The following is an 18,648-nucleotide window of genomic DNA, read 5'->3' on the forward strand; positions in this document are numbered from 1 at the left end:
GGAGGATACATTATCATGCCTATGTTCTTGTGGGCACCCCAAAGGAAATCAGAATAGGAACCTAAGTAAAAGAAAACAGTGGATTCATACAAACTTCAAGTCCTAGGGTGCCTGGGTAGCTTAGTAGGTTAAGCATCTAACTCTAGGTTTCTGCTCAGGTCATGTTTTCAGGGGTTGTGGTATCAAGCCCTGCACTGGGCTCTGCATTCAGCACGGAGTCTGCTTGAGATTCTCTCTCCCTCTGTCTGCCTCTCCCCTCACTCCAGGGCACATGCAGGCCTTTTCTCTCTCTCTCTCTCTCTCTCAAATAAAAAAATAAATAAATAAATCTTTTTAAAAAATTCAAACCCCAAATAGCTCCCATATTCCCCTAATCTTTAGCGTTTCTATTTTTCTTTCTTTCTTTCTTTCTTTCTTTCTTTCTTTCTTTCTTTCTTTCTTTCTTTCTTTCTTTCTTTTTTTTTTTTTTTTGTAGGTAGAACTTTTTTTTTTCATTCTGGAGAGCAAGGCTCTGTTTCTTTATCACAACTTTGGAGTCATTCTGGGCTATATAGCCAACTTGTTTGTTTCTGCATTTTTATTATTTTTTTTATTTAAAGATTTTATGTATTCATGAGAGACAGACAGAGAGAGAGGCAGAGACACAGGCAGAGGGAGAAGCAGGCTCCATGCAGGGAGCCTGACGTGGGACTCAATCCCGGGTCTCCAGGATCACACCCTGGGCTGAAGGCGGCACTAAACCGTTGAGCCACCTGGGATGCCTATTTCTGCATTTTTTTTTTTTTAAAGATTTATTTCTTTGAGAGAGAGAGCATGAGAAGGGGGCAGTGGGAGGGACAATCCCATGTGCACTCCTTGGTCAATGCAGAGCCCGACACAGGGCTTGATCTCATGACCATGAATCACACCTGAGCCAAAACCAAGAGTTGGATGATTAATTGACTGCGTCACCCAGGTGCCCCTATTTCTGCATTTTCCTAATCCTGGTCTCCAGAGAGCTGATAAAACATACATATGGAAACTAAATATGATCTGTTGTCCTTGACTGGTATCCCAGAACCTGAGCTGATCCACAGTAGGAATCCTGGGTTCAGCACATTCTCCTGCATTACTGTCGTAAAGAGAACTTTTTTTAAAGTTCCAAGACAGGGATCCCTGGGTGGCTCAGCAGTTTAGAACCTGCCTTCGGCCCAGGGCGTGATCCTGGGAGTCCTGGGATCAAACCCCACATCGGGCTCCCTGCATGGAGCCTGTTTCTCCTTCTTCCTGTGTCTCTGCCTCTCTCTCCCTCTCTCTGTGTGTCTCTCATGAATAAATAAAATCTTTAAATAAATAAATAAATAAATAAATAAATAAATAAATAAATAAATAAATACTTATAAATAAAATTCCAGGACAGGCGGCACCTGAGTGGCTCAGTGGCTGAGGGTCTGCCTTTGGCTCAGGTCTTGATCACGAGATCCTGGGATCGAGTCCCAATCAGGCTCCCTGTATGGCGTCTGCTTCTCCCTCTGCCTGTGTCTCTGCCTCTCTCTCTCTCTCTGTGGGTCTCTCATGAATAAATAAATAAAATCTTTAAAAAAAGAAGATATTCAAAAGTAGCGGCACCTGGGTGGCCCAAGTGGTTCAGCATCTGACTCTGGCTCAGGTCATGATCTCACAGTCCTGGGATCGAGCCCCCATAGGGCTCCCTGCTTGGTGAAAAGTCTGCTTCTCCTCCCTCCACCCCTCTGACTCCTCCCCACACTCTCTCTTCCTCAAATAAAATCTTAAAAAAAAAAAAAAAAAGATTTTCAAAAGCAGGTGAAAAGACACATGAGACAGTAAAATCAGAAGTAGATAAATAAACCTTTGCAATTTTTAAATGCCTGGAATTTCAGGAGGAAAAGATGACAGAGCCTCTAACCAGGGATCAAGGTTTACCTGAGAACCAGCCATTTCATTCTCTTCTTCCTTGTGCTCTAGCTTTCCTTCTCAGGAGATATTTGACTTCCAGTGATGTCACAGCCACATCATAAGCATTTGATTTTTAAATTTTATTTATTTATTCATTTAGAACCTAGTGCAAGCAGAGGGAGGGAGAGAAGGAGAAGGAGAGAGAGAATCGAAGGCAGACTCTGCCTTCAGCATGGAGCCTAATTTGGGCTATCTATCCCATAACCCTGGGATCATAACCGGAGCCAAAACCAAGAGTCAGACACTTAAGTGACCTAGCCCCCCATGCACCCCAAGCATTTGCCTTTAAAGCAGAATCTCTTCACCTAGTACCTACTCGTGTATAGACAGGACATTAAAATACATTAAAAGGCCCTACTCCCTACTCTTCTGTGTGTTGGAGCTTTTCAAAGACCCTGAGCTCCTACTTGGAGACCGACCCTCCAGTTTCTCCATCCCTATTATCAAGGCGCCTCCCCTCCCACACACATCACACATTCTACTGCAGTATAGGAACTCTGTGCTGCATGGACTGACCCTTCCAGACTTATGTAGAGGAGACACTGTTAACTCCCCTTGGACCTAAGCCAGCACCCAACTCTAATAAGTTACTGAAGAGCCCTCATGCTTCACCCTGGCCTCACTTAAAATCACCTGGAGCACTTAATTAAAGAACACTGTTGTTCCCACCAAGACTCTTTGACAGAATCTGTGGGGGAGAGCAGCAGTGATGATCATACCTGAAACTCCACGTGCTCTTCTAATGGAAAACCTGGGCCCAGAACCGCTTAACTAAGGCTTCTCTAGCTCTAATGTGAATGAAAAGTTTACATGTTCTCTCATCCTCCCTAAGACATTGTGGTGCTGTGGGTTTGGACTGGAGCCCATGAATTGGCATCATAAAAGTGCTGTGCTAGTCCTGATGTTGCACCACATAAATCCAGAATCAGTAGTACTAAGTTAGAGAAAACAGACACAGCACACCTGAGCCACATATACCCACCATCTTGTCGTAACACAAGTGGCCTTGGTTTCCAGTGAAGACCAGGAATCACAGTCCTAAAGCATTACATTCTTTGCTGAGACTTTGAAGTTTACAGAACGCTTGAGAAGGCTCTGAGTCTTGTTATTCAAACCCAAGTTCAGCTGCTCCATAGTTAAAAGCCAACACTTGAGAGACTGGTGTTGGTATTGGTGACCTTAAAAATAGACACTGCCACTTATTTTACAACCAAAAGATGAGTTTATTCAAAAGCAAAGGAAAATATCCTGAGCTGGGACAAAAAGCAGCTGCAAAATCATAGACATGCCTATAAGAAAAAGAAGAGGCACAAAATTTTTAAAGATTTATTTATTTATTTGAGATAGAGTAAGAGACAGAGGGAGAGGAAGAAGCAGACTCCCTGCCAAGCAGGGAACCCAGTCCCTGGACTCTGAGGTCATGACCAGAGCCAAAGGCAGACTACTCAACCTACGGAGCCATCCAGGCACGGTGAGGTACAATGTTTTAAAAATAAAATAATAGAAAGAGTATGTAGGGAAGGTTGTGATGAACTTAAAGTCCTTTGAAGTAACCTGGGAATTTACAATATGATTGCTTCTCATTGCTGGATCTCTTGCCCAGGATGATGAGAAAAGGGGCTCTTTTGGGCTGGGGTCGAAGAGCAATATCCAGGTCCAAGGTTTAGCCCGTGTAAACCCAAATCTATGTCTTTTTTTCTCAACTTTTTATTTTAAGTAAACTCTACACCCGACATGGAGCTCAAACTTACACCCGCAAGATCAAGAGTCACATTCTCCACTGACTGATCCAGTCAGGAGTTTCAAGTCCATCTCTTACTGATGAGTCTACAATTAACTTCAAGTGAGAGGATGTCAGAGCTCATGCTGCCAAAACCTCCCAGCTCCATTTTAATGAGGTTTCTCATTACCAAGTTTGACATTTCCCTTTTTTTTTTTTAAGATTTTATTTATTTATTCATGACAGAGAGAGAGAACTAGAGACAGAGACAGACAGAGACCCAGGCAGATGGAGAAGCAGGCCCCATGCAGGGAGCCCGATGCGGGACTCGATCCCAGGACTCCAGGATCACACCCTGGACTGAAGGCAGGTGCTAAACTGCTGAGCCACACAGGGATCCCCCCAACATTCCCTTTTTAATCAGGATCTTTCCTTGAAAGCATCACTGATGCTTTCAGTCAGGTTATCTTTAGTGGTTTTGTCTCTCAGTGCCAGGAGGGACCTTTCCTGGTTGTCATGTCTCATGTCAGAGGGAAAGTACATAGGAGTTGGAAAGAACATAAGGCACATTCTTCGTATCTGATTTTGTATCTTCTCATGATTGTGAGTGTTGAGCCAGCATCCCCTCATTGGACAAATATTTTCTGCGAAAGATTGATAGACAACAAGTACAAATCAAAAGTAAATGACAATTCAACTGTGTATTTGTTCTAAACCAGGCCCCTGGCTCTGATAGTAGCCAACTGAAAATATTTGTTGGTACTTATCTGGACTTCGGAAAGAATTGTTTCTCTCCATGCCACCTGGAAGTCACCTCTTACAACGGCTGTGAGGCAAACTGGTGTAATACTATATGAGGGCACTGAATGACATAACATAGCATATTTGTGAACATAAAACCATGTATAAACACGAACCATGAATAAATGAACTCTTTGGTAGGAATAGCAAAACTTCAAAGATAATTTAAAAGAGTAGTGTTGGGATCCCTGGGTGGCGCAGCGGTTTAGCGCCTGCCTTTGACCCAGGGCGCGATCCTGGAGACCCGGGATCGAATCCCACGTCAGGCTCCCGGTGCATGGAGCCTGCTTCTCTCTCTGCCTGTGTCTCTGCCTCTCTCTCTCTGTGTCTATCATGAATAAATAAATAAAATCTTTAAAAAAAAAATAAATAAAAAAAAATAAAAGAGTAGTGTTATCTCAGAAAAGCTGTTTAGAACCACATGTGTTATCCCTGATACTCTTAAAAGTTTTGAATTCAGAAACCATGCACTTGGATTAAAATCCAGAGTTGGTGGGACACCTGAGTGGCTCAGTGATTGAGCGTCTGCCTTTGGCTCAGGTCGTGATCCCGGGGTGCTGGGATCGATCCCACATCTGTGAAGAGCCTGCTTCTGCCTCTACCTACGTCTCTGCCTCTCTCTGTGTGTCTTTCTTGAATTAATAAATGCAATCTTTAAAGAGATAAAAATTAATCAAATCAAATCAAATCCAGAGTTGAGGGCTTTCTGGGTGGCTCAGAGGTTGAGCATCTGCTTTAGGCCCAGGCCTGATCCCGGGATCCTGGGATTGAATCCCACATCTAGCTCCCCTTGGGGAACCCGCTTCTCCTTCTGCCTCTCTCTCCCTCTGTGTCTCACATGAATAAATAAAATCTTTAACAACAACAGCAAAATCCAGCGTTGGTTAGTAGCTCATTAAGAGAGAAACTTTGCGAAATCTGCACCTTCTTAACCTTCAGAAATGTGCACTGAATCATAATGAGGCTTTTTCCAAAAAGGTCATAAATAAAAGAGGTTTCCGCCTCCTACAAGACATTGGGAAGTATATGTCAAGGGCACTTTCTTTCCACAATAGAGTTAGAAGAAGCCCCAGTGAGAAAATGATGTGCCTGTCCATCCAGGGAAATCTGTGTCTCCAGATACTGTCTGCTTCAATTCAGGGAAACCTTTTCCCTCAGATCCCCAGATGGTGTGCAGGTCCAGTCAGGGTTTGGTTCTTCCCTTCTTCCTCTCTTTCTTCCTCTTCTTCAGATTTTATGTATAAATTTGCAACAGAGAAAGAGAGAACATGAGCAAGGGGAGAAGCAGATGGAGAGGGAGAAGCAGACTCCCCACTGAGCAGGGAGCAGGTTGAGGGTCTTGATCCTAGGACCCTGGGATCAGGACGTGAGCCTGAAGGCAGACACGTAGCCATCTGAGCCACCAAGGCACCCTGGTGCTTTCTTTAGACCTGTCACTTGGATCAAGAGTTTATTCCCTGCAGTTTGGGAGCACTGCAGGTTGTTCAAGGGGACCGTGTGACTATTTCTTCAGTGGCCTTACCTAAAAGACAGTAGCAGAAATGGCTCTGAGGCCAGGGGGATATCACCAAGCCACATGGTCCAGTTGATGGCTATAATTGCCTGTGGGCAATATGTTTCTGAGTGAGCACTCAAAGGTCATTTCTTTCCCCCTTATATCCAAAGAAGAAAAAGGGAAGTTGATAATTAGGATATCTGAAGGTAGGGACTCTTTTAGACTTTTAAATTTTTTTTTTCACAGTCTCAAAGGCTATGTCTTCCCCTCCTTTCTAAATAATAGGGTTAGGTTAGTCTTTTTCTTTTTTGTTTTTTTTTCTTTTTTTAAGTAAAACATATACAGAGTGAGACATGAAAGAGAAGTTTGAAATCCAACTTTGACAATAACTACCAAAGTCCAAGAAATCCTCAAAGTTGCTGCTAGTTTTAAGTTTGGGGAAATTCAGGATGCCTTGAAGTCTGCCCAAATCCAAATATAGTCCCTATTCTGAAAGCAGGTACCTTGAATATCTAAGCTAAGTGTGAGCAACCTGTAGAGTATTTTGGGGGGGAGTGAGGGGGGACTTTAAGTCTCCTCAGGGCAAAAGTTTTAAGGGATAGATAATGTCTTCATGTAAAGTAGCTTGATAAGGGAGCAAAGAAGCAAATGACCTACACATCATAACAAAGAGGAGCTTGCAGAAAACTTTATGTCATTCTTATTAGCCTTTAAGATTTGTGACAAACAGGAAGGACCTACCATGTAACCTGGAGGCATTATTGACCAGGTGTATTGCCATTCCTCCGAAGTGAAGGCAAAAAGAAACTGGCTACCCTTATCAACTGGAATACTTAGAAATGAACTGCATAGGCCAGCCCCGGTGGCGCAGTGGTTGGCGCCACCTGCAGCCCAGGGTGTGATCCTGGAGACCCTGGATCGTGTCGCAGGTCAGGCTCTCTGTATAATGCCTGCTTCTCCCTCTGCCTGTGTCTCTGCCTCTCTCTCTGTCTCTCTGTGTCTCTCATGAATGAATAAAGAAAATCTTCAAAAAAAAAAAAAGAAAGAAAGAAATGAACTGCATGGATGAATTTCAGTGAAAAATTTGGTTTCAATGGGAATGGATGTCACTAGTACATGAGGGTTAGGAACAACCGGATGCAGACAGAAAACAATGTTATTTGTTTCTCAGAAATACTGGGAAAACCTCCATCCTCAGACTTTGGGTTTTCTCACAGGTAAAATAGAGATGTTATAGGAAGTGACTTAGGACAGAAGGAGGCCCTGAGCCTTGTAATCCTGTTATGTGCTTGATGCCCTGAAGGGCTGCTTTAGGTGTAGGGTATTGATTAATTTTAGACAGGTCTTTAGAGGATCTATTTGAATCTTGATGGGAGGGGCACTGTGGATTGGGCCAATATCGGTTGAACATTTTCCTCATAAAAAGGATGGTAGTGGGGACTCCTGGGTGGCTCAGTGGTTGAGCATTTGCTTTTGGCTCAGGGCATGATCCCAGGATCTGAGATCAAGTCCCACATTGAGCTCCCTGCGAGGAGCATACTTCTCCCTCTGTCTATGTCTCTGCCTCTCTCTCTTTCCGTGTCTCTCATGAATAAATAACTTTTTTAAAAAAAGAGGATGGTAGTGGGCACTCAGGTGGCTCAGTGGTTGAGCATCTGCCTTCGGCCCAGGTCATGATCCGGGGGTCCTGGGATCAAATCCCACCTCAGAATCTCCTCAGGGAGACTGCCTCTCCCTCTGCCTATATGTGTGTATCTTTCATGAATGAATAAACAAAATCTTTTTTTAAAAATGAGGATGGTAGTTGATCCAATAGAAGTGATTGCTACCCCTCACCTCAACTATAATTGCTATCAGAGACAGAGCATAGGAAAATATTAAAGTGTCATTTATTTACCCTAGTTCCCAGTTGTGGTTACTACTGTGAGATTTTAGAATCATGTTCCTCTTTTGGGAGGAAGAAATTCTACTATGACATTTTTAAAAGAAATCTCAGGCCGGTAAATAAATATTTGGGGCAGATGAACTAAGGAGAAAAAACTGTCTAATGCTCAAAGGGTCTAGACACAGGAAGTGGGTTCACACAGGCACCCAGGGAGATTTGTTACAGACCCATAATATTTTAACTGTTTTAGTATTCTGAGGCAGCGGCTGCTTGATAGCAGTGGGATTGAGCACGGACAGGTGGAGCTCAGGTGTCAATAAGAACAGAGACAGATTTATTCGCAACGTGGAGAATAGTTTCACAAAGCCAATTGAGAGGGAGGGTTGGGAAAAGCCCCTAGAGTTCCTTGGAGCCCTGCCACTGAGAATCAGGAGGACATTGAAAAAGTTGGCTAAAGAGCTGAAGGTGCCTAAAGCTCTTAAATATGTAATACTGTACTCCTTATCCTGGTTTCCTTTTTCTTTTTTCTTTTTTTTAAAGTTTTATTTATTTATTTATGATAGACATAGAGAGAGACACAGAGGTGCAGAAACACAGGAGGAGGGAGAAGCAGGCTCCATGCCCGGGGCCCGACATGGGACTCGATCCTGGGATTCCAGGATCGCGCCCTGGGCCAAAGGCAGGCGACAAACCCCTGAGTCACCCAGGGATTCCGATGTCCTGGTTTCTTGAAGGAATTGCAGAAGCAAGGCTTCCATTTTTGTTTAGGGGCATTCATTTGCTGGAATTGAATAATGAAAAATTTTAGTGGTCTTTCCTCTAGATGACTTCTCCAGGGTGTGAGCAATCTGGTTTGTCTAATTAATTAAATGAAGTGGACATGATGTCCCATTTCATCTTGATGCTTTAAATTAAAAGCGAAAGATCCTGGATCACTCCATTAACAAACATAGAGTTAAGGGGCACCTTGGGGGGTCAGTCAAACATCTGACTTTGGCTCAGGTCATGATCCCAGCGTCCTTGGATTGAACCCTCCTTGGGCTCCCTGCTCAGCAGGGAGTCTGCTTGTCCTTCTCTCTCTGCCCCTCCCGCTGCCCCTGCTTGCGCTCTTTCTCTCTCTCTCTCTTTCTCTCAAATATATAAATAAAAACTTTTTAAAAATTAAAAAATAAATAGAAAGTTAAAAGCTACACAAGTAGATTCAACTTATAAAGGCTAGAAATTTCTTTAAAGACAATTGAACTTGATCATAATCATCATGAAGGGAATAACTGGTCTTCTGTGTACAAGTCTGAATTTTGTTCCAATCCACAGGATTGGGAAAACCCATCATAATTGATTGGTGGGGCCTCTAGCAAGTTTTGTAGCATCTTGCCAAAAGTTACAGATTTGTTGCTTTGGATTCTGTTCATGATGTTCCCATTGGGCTAGTTTCATCCAGTGTTTGACCTGGCCCTCACCAACAAGCATGTAGACCAATTGATATAAATCTGACAAACCACTTTGGGAAGTTTGAATAACTATGTTACATTCTTGAGCAAACCTATTGGGATCCTCAGTCACTATAGGGAACTTTAGGGAACTTCAGCTCAATGTTCAGCCTTCCTCCAGGGAAAATAAGAGACATTGGGTCCACTGAGGTCCTCAAAGACTCCAGGAAGGCAGATTTTTAATAGATTCAGGGGAGGAGGTAGCAGAGGGAGCTTCAAAGGAAAAGGGAGGTGTAACTAAAGGATAGAATGAGAGTGGAGATTAGGATGGAAGAGAAGAAAGGAAGATTGCACTAGAGGTAGGGGCTGAGCATGAGGTGGCATCCTAGAGGCAGTTGACAAAGAAGGTAGGGGAGAGGAAGAAGAGTTCCCAGAAGCCCCTTTTCATTTTTGTAATTATCTGCTTACCTTATTTATTTGAAAAAGTGTAGGTTGTCATGAGGCGATATTACATTCCTGATAGCGTTTGAAACCTTCAAAATACCAATTAAAATAGGAAACCCGTTTAATTTTGTCAATTTTAGAACCAAGGTTGTCCACCTTATCTTTGATAAAAATTCCGTTGGATGGGGCATCGTGGGTGCCTCAGCGGTTTAGGGCCATCTTTGGCCCAGGGTGTGATCCTGGAGACCCGGGATCAAGTCCCATGCCGGGCTCCCTGCATGGAGCCTGCTTCTCCCTCTGCCTGTGTCTCTGCCTCTCTGTCTCTCCCTGTCTCTCATGATGAAATAAATAAAATTTAAAAAAAAAGTAAGTTCCTTTGGAAAGATCAAAGAAGGAAGTTGTGGCCATTGAAGTTCGTGATTACTTCCGGTTAAGTCAGTCCATTTCTGTTCAAATGCCCACGAGGAGGGAAAGTATTTTTCAAACATAAGTGTCTCTTCCTTCAGTTGGAATAGAGGAATAGTATCTAGAAGTAAGATCAAGGCCATATCAGATCAAGCCCATCTCATCCAGCTGGGTTTGCAATTGACTACCTGTAGTAGGGCAGAAAAGCTCCTTGCCAACTCCATTTTAGTGAGGCATTCCATTACTCATTTTCACAGTTGGAAGGGAAAATTTGCTTTGTTCAGGAGGTTGGCAGATGGAGACCATGGTGGATTTATGTCCAAAGACACTCTATTAACCAGACTAAGCAGGAAGTCCTTCAGGGGAAGGAACATAGGAGTAGTGAGCATTGACATGCAGGGGAAGCAGTGCTTAATCGTTCTTGGTATGATCTCAAGGAGACCTGCTGGCATCAGGGAAGGCCACTTTCTAGAATGGGCAAACTTGATCTTCCAGAATCATCGGGTTCCTTGTTTCCCCCACATCGGAGGTCTGTTGAAATCTCAAGAAGCTACAATGAGTCAATCCTTAAGCTGGAGAGCATAGGGGAGTGATAGACTTATGTAGCCAGGAGTGCTCGGCATAGCTAGAGTCTGAGAAAATCTACATCTGGAAAATAACATAGATATTCTATTAATGCAGTATATATTGAGCTTTTACTATGTGCACACACATGATATTTTGCTGGGACCTTAGGAACATGTGAGTTAATCCTCATAATACTTTAGTGAACTCTCATAACACTCACAGTTGGTACTAAGTGTTTCATATCTTCCCTGAGAATGTAGATACCGGGCACCGCCTTTCTGTTTCTTTTTCTTCCTTAACATTGGTTGTATAAAATAGGAGCTAAATATTGATTGGAGAAACATACAAAAGCATAAACCAGAACATTGAAGAAGTTCTCATTATTGACTAAGAATCAAATTGGCATAAGATAAACAGGAAAATCAAATTTAAACCATACATATGGATACTCCCCACTGAACGGAGTGTTGCAAAGACTGGCAAAGTAATGGATATATGTCTTTGAGAAGAAGAAGGTTGAAGTCTGGGAACTCCAAGGGAAGAAATTCAACTCACAGGGAAGAAGAAAACGAGGAAATATTTGATAAACAAATATTATCTAGGCCACTCAAAAACAATAGGCCATAGAGAACTTTTCTCAAACAGGCCTAACTATGTTCCTCCCTGTTTCTCAAACTTAGTTTATATAATAATGTAGTTACATATGGTGATAGCTTTCAGCCTGGGATAGGTTCTCTCTCTAAATTCTTTTTAGTCAGTGAAGGGGGTGAAAACGACATTTCCTGAATCTGCCCCATTTTGATTGCTTTTTCAATCAAAATCATCTTTCTGCCAAAGTGGTCCATCATGGAGCAGTCTGGGCTTGGCCCACACTAAATGTAGGATATTTTGTTGGCATAAATAAAGCACACACAGTAAAAAAAATTTGGTATGAAATCACATGGAATCTAAAAAAAGGTTAACATCATCAAAGTGAGGATGAGAATGTTTGCTGCCCTCTACTGAGAGTGAAGGAAATGTTGAGATATTGATCAAATGTTGATTGAAAGTTAGTAATTGGAACCCTCACTAAAATGGAGTCAGGAGGTTTTCAGCAGAGGGAGATCTTAAGCCCTATCACTCATAGTCAATGGCAGTTCCAACAGGAAGGGAAGATCTTGACCTTACACAAGCTTGACCTTGGGAGCGGTTTATACCTACTATTGCAACCAAAGGCAGAGATGCTTTTCTTATCCTTCCCAGGCAACAGCCTCACCAGTGAAAACCCACCGTCCTTCAAATCATTTTACCTGAAATAATTTTTATTCTGTAACAGACTTCTCAACTTAAGCCTTGTCTCCTCAAACCAAACAAAAAAATTCCTCTTTTTGTTCCCTGGACTTGCCTATGGTTTTGCCACAGCTTGTATGTTCCTAATTGCAATTCTCTGTATTCCTGAATAAACCCATCTTTTAAGGGGATCCCTGGGTGGCTCATTGGCTGAGCAACTCCCTTGGGCCCAGAGTGAGAATCTGGATGCCCAGGATCGAGTCCAACATCAGGCCTCCGTGCATGGAGCCTGTTTCTCTCTGGGCCTGCGTCTCTGCCTCTGTGTGTGTGTGTGGGGGGGGGGAGTGGTAAATTAATAATTGTTTTAAAAAAATAAATAAACCCATCTTTTGGTGAAAAAATTATAGGCAGTTTTTATTTTTTAAGAAGAATTTATTTATTTATTTACTCATGAGAGACAGAGAGAGAGAGAGAGAGAGAGAGAGAAAGGCAGAGACACAGGCAGAGGGAGAAGCAGGGTCCTGGGATTCAGTCCCGGGTTGGGCTCCCTGGTAAAGGAGGAGCCTGCTTCTGACCCTCTGCCTCTCTGCCTGCTTGTGCTCTGCCTTTCCATTCCCTCTCTCTCTCTCAAATAAATAAATAAAATCTTGAAAAAGAAAAAGCAACAGAAGACACAGGAAAAGGTGTGACACCCAACGGTTCTTTAAGGAAGAGATATTTGCATTTGTAAGGGAAAGGTCCTTTCCTAAGAGTATCTCCCTTTGTGTAGCAGGAAGAGGGAGAAGATGTAAATCTTGAGAAACTCTCATCAGTGAAGAAGGCGAGGATTTAAATCTGGTAACCGCACAGCCTTGGCTGCGGTGCTTTGCCGGTCACCTCCCCAGATGTTTCCTGGAGTATCAAAATAGATCATCCCCGGTCGCCTGGGTGGCTCAGCAGTTGGGTGTCTGTCTGCCTTTGGTTCAGGACGTGATCCCAGAGTCCCAGTATCGAGTCCCACATGGGGGTCCCTGCGAGAAGCCTGCTTCTCCCTCTGCCCGTCTCTGCCTCTCTGTGTCTCTCATGAAGAAGTAAATAAAATCTAAAAAAAAAAAAAAAAAAAGTTCTTCCCCCTCGGATTCTGTCAATTGATGGTGGAAACAACAGCGTTGTTTTAAGTCAGTGCTCCAGGTGATTCTAAGTGAGGCCACAGTTAAGTAGAAAGGCTTCCTTTTAATTTCTGAGAATTGAGAGCAGGCTTCGCCTTAGGAGGGGTAATGGTCTCCACTACCCGAGTCAGGAGGGTTAGGGCCACAGCACACGGGGCCTAGGCTGTAGCTGAATCTGTGAGCATCTGGGGGAGGGGAGGGCCCTGGAAGCAGAGAAGGAAAAATCAGTTCCTGATTTCCAACTGGGAGTTCACAGCTTCTCAACAGCTCCACACCCAAAGGACTAGGAAGTTGGGCTTTTTGTGCATTTCAAAGTCCTGCCTGCAGGGGAGCAGTTTATAGGTGGAGAGACTTGGCTGCCTTTAAAGGTGTGTTCTCCTGATGCAGCTGGGACTCCTCCACGGAGATCTTGTGAGAGAGCTCGCTAGAGGCCGAGGTGGACGGAGCAGAGATGGCGGGGTCTCAGGTAAGCCTTGTGTCCCAGCTTAGAGGCCGCAGTGCCTTTTTGGCCCGAAATTCCCTGCATTTGGAGATTGCAAGTGTTGATTCCTCTAGCTCTGATATTTCTGCCTCGTGGTTTCACTTATTGTTAAAAACCTTTTCAAATCTAATACCCAAGGCTCGATCTTAGAACACTTCTCCCGCATCACCTTCTTTCCCTTCTCTCCAACGGGGCTTCCAATAAGCCACCAAAACTGTATTTATTTTTTATTTTTGAAGATTGTATTTGGGGGATGCCTGGGTGGTGCAGCGCTTTAGCGCCTGCCTTCGGCCCAGGGTGTGATCCTGGAGACCCGGGATCGAGCCCCGCATCGGGCTCTCTCCAGGGAGCCTGCTTCTCCCTCTGCCTGTGTCTCTGCCTCTCTCTTTCTCTCTCTCTCTCTGTCTCTCAGGAATAAATAAAATATTAAAAAAAAAGAAAATAAAATTCTAATTCACATTGGACTTTGATAAGTACATTTGTACCCCACCAAAATTTTCCACCTAAGAAGTAAACACAGCTATGGGTGCCTGGGTGGTGAAGTCGTTATACATCTGCCTTCAGCTCAGGTCATGATATCAGGGTCTTGGGATCCAGCCCTACATTGGGTTCCCTGCTTAACAAGGAATCTGCTTCTCCCTCTCCCAACCTGTTTGCACTCTCTCTCTCTCTGTCTCAAATAAATAAATGAAATCTAGAAAAAAAAAAAAATAGATGCAACCTATAAAGCATGATATAAATTACAGTACTCAGGAATTTCTTATGCCTCTGTTGACATGTTTGTTTATTTGTTTATTTATTTATTTTAAAGATTTTATCTATTTATTCATGAGAGACACAGAGAGAGAGAGGCAGAGACACAGGCAGAGGGAGAAGCAGGCTCCATGCAGGGAGCCCCATGTGGGACTCGATCCCGGGACCCTGGGATCACGACCTGGGCCAAAGGCAGATGCTAAACTGCCCAGCCACCCAGGTGTCCCAACACCTTTATTTTATAAATTATCTTGGATAAACATACAGTATTTATAATGGTTTTCTGAATCATATGCCATCCTCTTATGTCAAAGTTGGACAATACATTAGAGCATATTACTGTGTTAAACATTATCTTAGTGCATAAGCAGGAAGCTGACCTAAGCCAGAACCAGTTCTAATATAACTTCGCTAAAAGGAGTTCACTCCTTGGGGAATCACTGATAGAAACTACTCCAGGTAGAGTTGTCACACAAAGGAAACTTGACTTGCAGCAAATACGGAGATCACAGAGAGTAACTTCCCAACAAGAGACTCCCAGAGCCAGAGGGAATGATTTCCTTTTATTTAGGGTTAGGGTAGATATTTAGAAATTGGAGCCTTGTCATCTTATGTAGAGCTAAGTATAAGGTGGCATATGAAGCTGAAGATAACAGTTCTATATGTACTTTGTTATATAAATATGAGGTTTGTGCTTCTCCTTGAGTGGAGATTTTAGTATTATAATGAGTTAAAAGCAACTGTTGGTCATTCCATGGGTCACTCCTTGGTTCAGCTGCATAATTGTGAGTCAGGGGTTAAGCTAAAATTGGCCCGGGCCAACCTTTTTCACAGGGGAGTTCGCCTCTTTTGCTGGATAGTTTCTGTTTCCATCACAGGAGTCTATGCCTGAAGTAAAAGATTAAGGTAGAAAGAAGAGGCTGAGAAAAATATGGGACAAAGAGGGTACAAGCCCATAAGCAGTAAGGGTCAGATCATGGGATCTAGCTGGTGACATTTAACTCCCTCTTTCATCTTAGGTACATTGTGAACTCTGCCTACGGCCACTTGGTAACTGTGGTATTTATTGCAGGGGCTGCTGACATTCAGGGATGTGGCCATAGAATTCTCTCAGGCGGAGTGGGGATGCCTGAACCACACTCAGCGGGAACTGTACAGGGATGTGATGTTAGAGAACTATGGAAACCTTCTCTTCTTGGGTGAGGATGACTCCTTCCAGGTTTCCCAGAGCACACTCTGGGTTTTCTTCCTTCCTTTGAAGACTGACTCTTAGAAGATTCCTCTGCATGACTGGAATTCGGATCCATGCAATAAGGGAAATAAATGGGGATTTGTAGATGTGGAGAAAAATCTTCATGTTTCCTTTTCAGCTCTAGCTTCCCCTTCCTTTTTAAAAAAAAAAAATTTTAAAAACATGTTATTTATTTATTTATTTATGAGAGACAATACAGAGAGAGGCAGAGACATAGGCAGAGAGAAGCAGGCTCCATGCCGGAAGCCCGATTTGGGACTTGATCCCGGGACTCCAGGATCATGCCCTGGGTGAAGGCAGGCACTAAACCGCTGAGCCACCAGGGGTTCCCCCCTAATTCTCCTTCCTTAAGGAGCATGATCATTTCTGTTGATGCATGTCAGTACTAAACATTGACAGGCATCAAATGGTACTGCCGATATTTAAACTCCAGTTTTTATTTATTATTATTGTATCTAGTACTTGGAAGTAGAAGCCATGATTTGAATATTTGAAACTCCTTCTGCTTGTTCTTTTTTTTTTTTTTTAATATTTTATTTATTGATGAGAGACACACAGAGAGAGAGGCAGCGACACAGGCAGAGGGAGAAGCAGGCTCCATGCAGGGAGCCCGATGTGGGACTCAATCCTGGGTCTCCAAAATCACACCCTGGGCTGAAGGTGGCGCAAACCACTGAGTCACCCGGTGTGCCCTCCTACTGGTTCTAAAGGGGCTGTTGGTCAGTAGCCTTTGGGAAGGTATTTTCTATAATTTTACACTGTCCTGTGGTCTCTACTGAGCATGATACTTGATTGAAAATCTCCAGCAATATCCATTTTCCTTTTTCCTAATAACCAGGCCTCATTGTGTCAAAGCCAGACCTGGTCTCCTTTTTGGAGCAAAAGAAGGAGCCTTGTAGCGTGAAGAGAAAGAAGAGAGTAACCATCCATCCAGGTAAGTGGAAATGAGTGAGGCAGATGACAGAGGTGCGGTCCACATGTGAAGGGGGAAGAGAGACCTTAAACTGTGGTGGGAGTAGTTCTCCTTGAAAGGATACACTCTTGAGAAACCTAGTTTATATTTTTCTCCCTGTCACAGAGGGACATGTGCTATCCAACATTATCAAGCTCTTAGCTTCTCTAAGGATTCTCCTTCAGCTCCACTGATGGTCCATCACTTCCACAGGGAGGGCCAGGAGACTCCCCTGGGAGTGGGAGGGTCTCCATAATCTGAGAGGTTCTCCATTGCTGTGAGGGTCCTGGGGAAGTCTCCCTGTTTCTCAGGTTCCATAGCCTTAGCCAATGTAAGTTCTGTTTTGCATTGTGAGAAGCATGTCGGGGTAGTGGTGGGCATACTGGGGTTGGTGCAGAAATCCTGGGAACACTGGAGACAGGTACCACGTTTTCTGGCTTATGCATTCCAATGTTATGGAGGCTTTACTCTTGATTGTACAAAATTGACACTCAGTAATTTCATCAGATAACAAAGCACCTCCCTAAAATAAGAAAATCTAATCCTGGGATCCCTGGGTAGCACAGCGGTTTGGCGCCTGCCTTTGGCCGGGGGCTCAACCCTGGAGACCCCAGGATCTAATCCCATGTCGGGCTCCCTGCATGGGCCCGCTTCTCCCTCTGCCTGTGTCTCTGCCTCTCTGTCTCTCTCTGTGTGACTATCATGAATAAATAAATAAAATCTTTAAAAAATATATTTAAAAAAAAGAAAATCTAATCCTTTATTTCACTTTGGAAGTTAATTTTTTCTTTGTATGAACTGAAAATAGGATATAACAGTGTGTTCCATTCCTCAGTGGTGAAATAATGTAACGTATCTGTTTGTATCCTAGAATTCCTACCTAAATTAATGCCATGGGGGAGCTAGAACATTTAGACCTTAGAACTTGAAGCCTATAATAAATTCTCAATTTTTACCTTCTTTCTTAATACTTGCATCATTGTATGAATTTGTCTTGTATGACAGGAATTTCTTTTTATTTTGTCAAGTGTGTTTTCACTTTCTTATTAGTTATATATGAGATTCATCTGTTATTTATTAGATCAAAAGTTCTGATATGACATGGGCATGTGAGGTAGAGGGATGTCTGGGTGGCCTGTCAGTTGGTCCCAAGTCATGATCCTGGAGTCCTGGGACTCAGCCCCCGCCATTGGGCTCCCTGCTCAGTGGGGAGTCTGCTTCTTCCTGTGCCCTTCCCCTGCTGTGCTCTCTCTCTCTCTCTCTCCTTCTCTCTCAAATACATGGATAAAGTCTTAAAAAAAAAAAAACAGTGAGGTATAATTCGTATAATTCCTGTATTTTAAAGAAAGCTTTTGTTCATAAATGTAATTTTACTTCAGTGAAAATTAGTCATTGGGTTTTTCTTCTACTTGCCTTGGAATATATCTGAATTTAATCCCAAATATGTATTTTATGTATAGTGGCCTTTAGCATATTTTGCAACTTGCTTGGTATTTATTTAGAAATGAAGATGTCTTTATTTCCTTGGTTCTAAGGAGTGGGTTGTAGCCTTAAATTCTCTGTTCAAGGAAGGATATATTAATAAAATAATACATTTGTAAAATGCCTTTTTAAGTGGTTGTTCATATGATTTTCACTTACAGCTTTTAATGATTGATTTTAATGAATATTTTTTATTATACTGTGGTCAGTGAAAACCAGCCAATAACTCATGCTTGTTTTTTATGATACATAGAGTTTAAAATTAGTTTTATAGAAAGTTTCCTTGAGAATAATGCATCTGTTTTGTTTTGTTTTGTTTTGAAAGAATTTTATTTATTTATTTATTTATTTATTTATTTATTTATTCATTCATTCATTCATTCATTCATTCATGAGAGATGGAGAGAGAGGCAGAGACACAGGCAGAGGGAGAAGCAGGCTCCATGCAGGGATCCCGATGTGGGACTCATTCAATTCTGGGACTCCAGGATCAAGCCCTTGCCTGAAGGCAGTCGCTAAACTGTTGAGCCACCCAGTAATCCCGTATTTTTAATGGATTTATTTTAATGTAGCTTTTCTCGGGTTAAATTTTGTCTTATTCTGGCTTT

General features: G+C 42.8%; 1 protein-coding gene across 1 annotated transcript in view; it reads left to right on the forward strand.

Annotated features, from left to right (window-relative positions):
• Nucleotides 1-18,648, forward strand: part of LOC140600380 (uncharacterized) — an 81,943-nt gene that overhangs the window by 12,557 nt on the left and 50,738 nt on the right. Inside the window, 3 exon segments of the mRNA XM_072768634.1 lie at nucleotides 13,508-13,586; nucleotides 15,427-15,553; nucleotides 16,445-16,540. Of these exon segments, the coding sequence (XP_072624735.1) occupies nucleotides 13,572-13,586; nucleotides 15,427-15,553; nucleotides 16,445-16,540 (238 nt within the window). The 5' untranslated portion in view covers nucleotides 13,508-13,571.

The sequence above is a fragment of the Canis lupus genome, chromosome 1 (genome assembly GCF_048164855.1).
Source record: "Canis lupus baileyi chromosome 1, mCanLup2.hap1, whole genome shotgun sequence".
Taxonomy (NCBI): domain Eukaryota; kingdom Metazoa; phylum Chordata; class Mammalia; order Carnivora; family Canidae; genus Canis; species Canis lupus.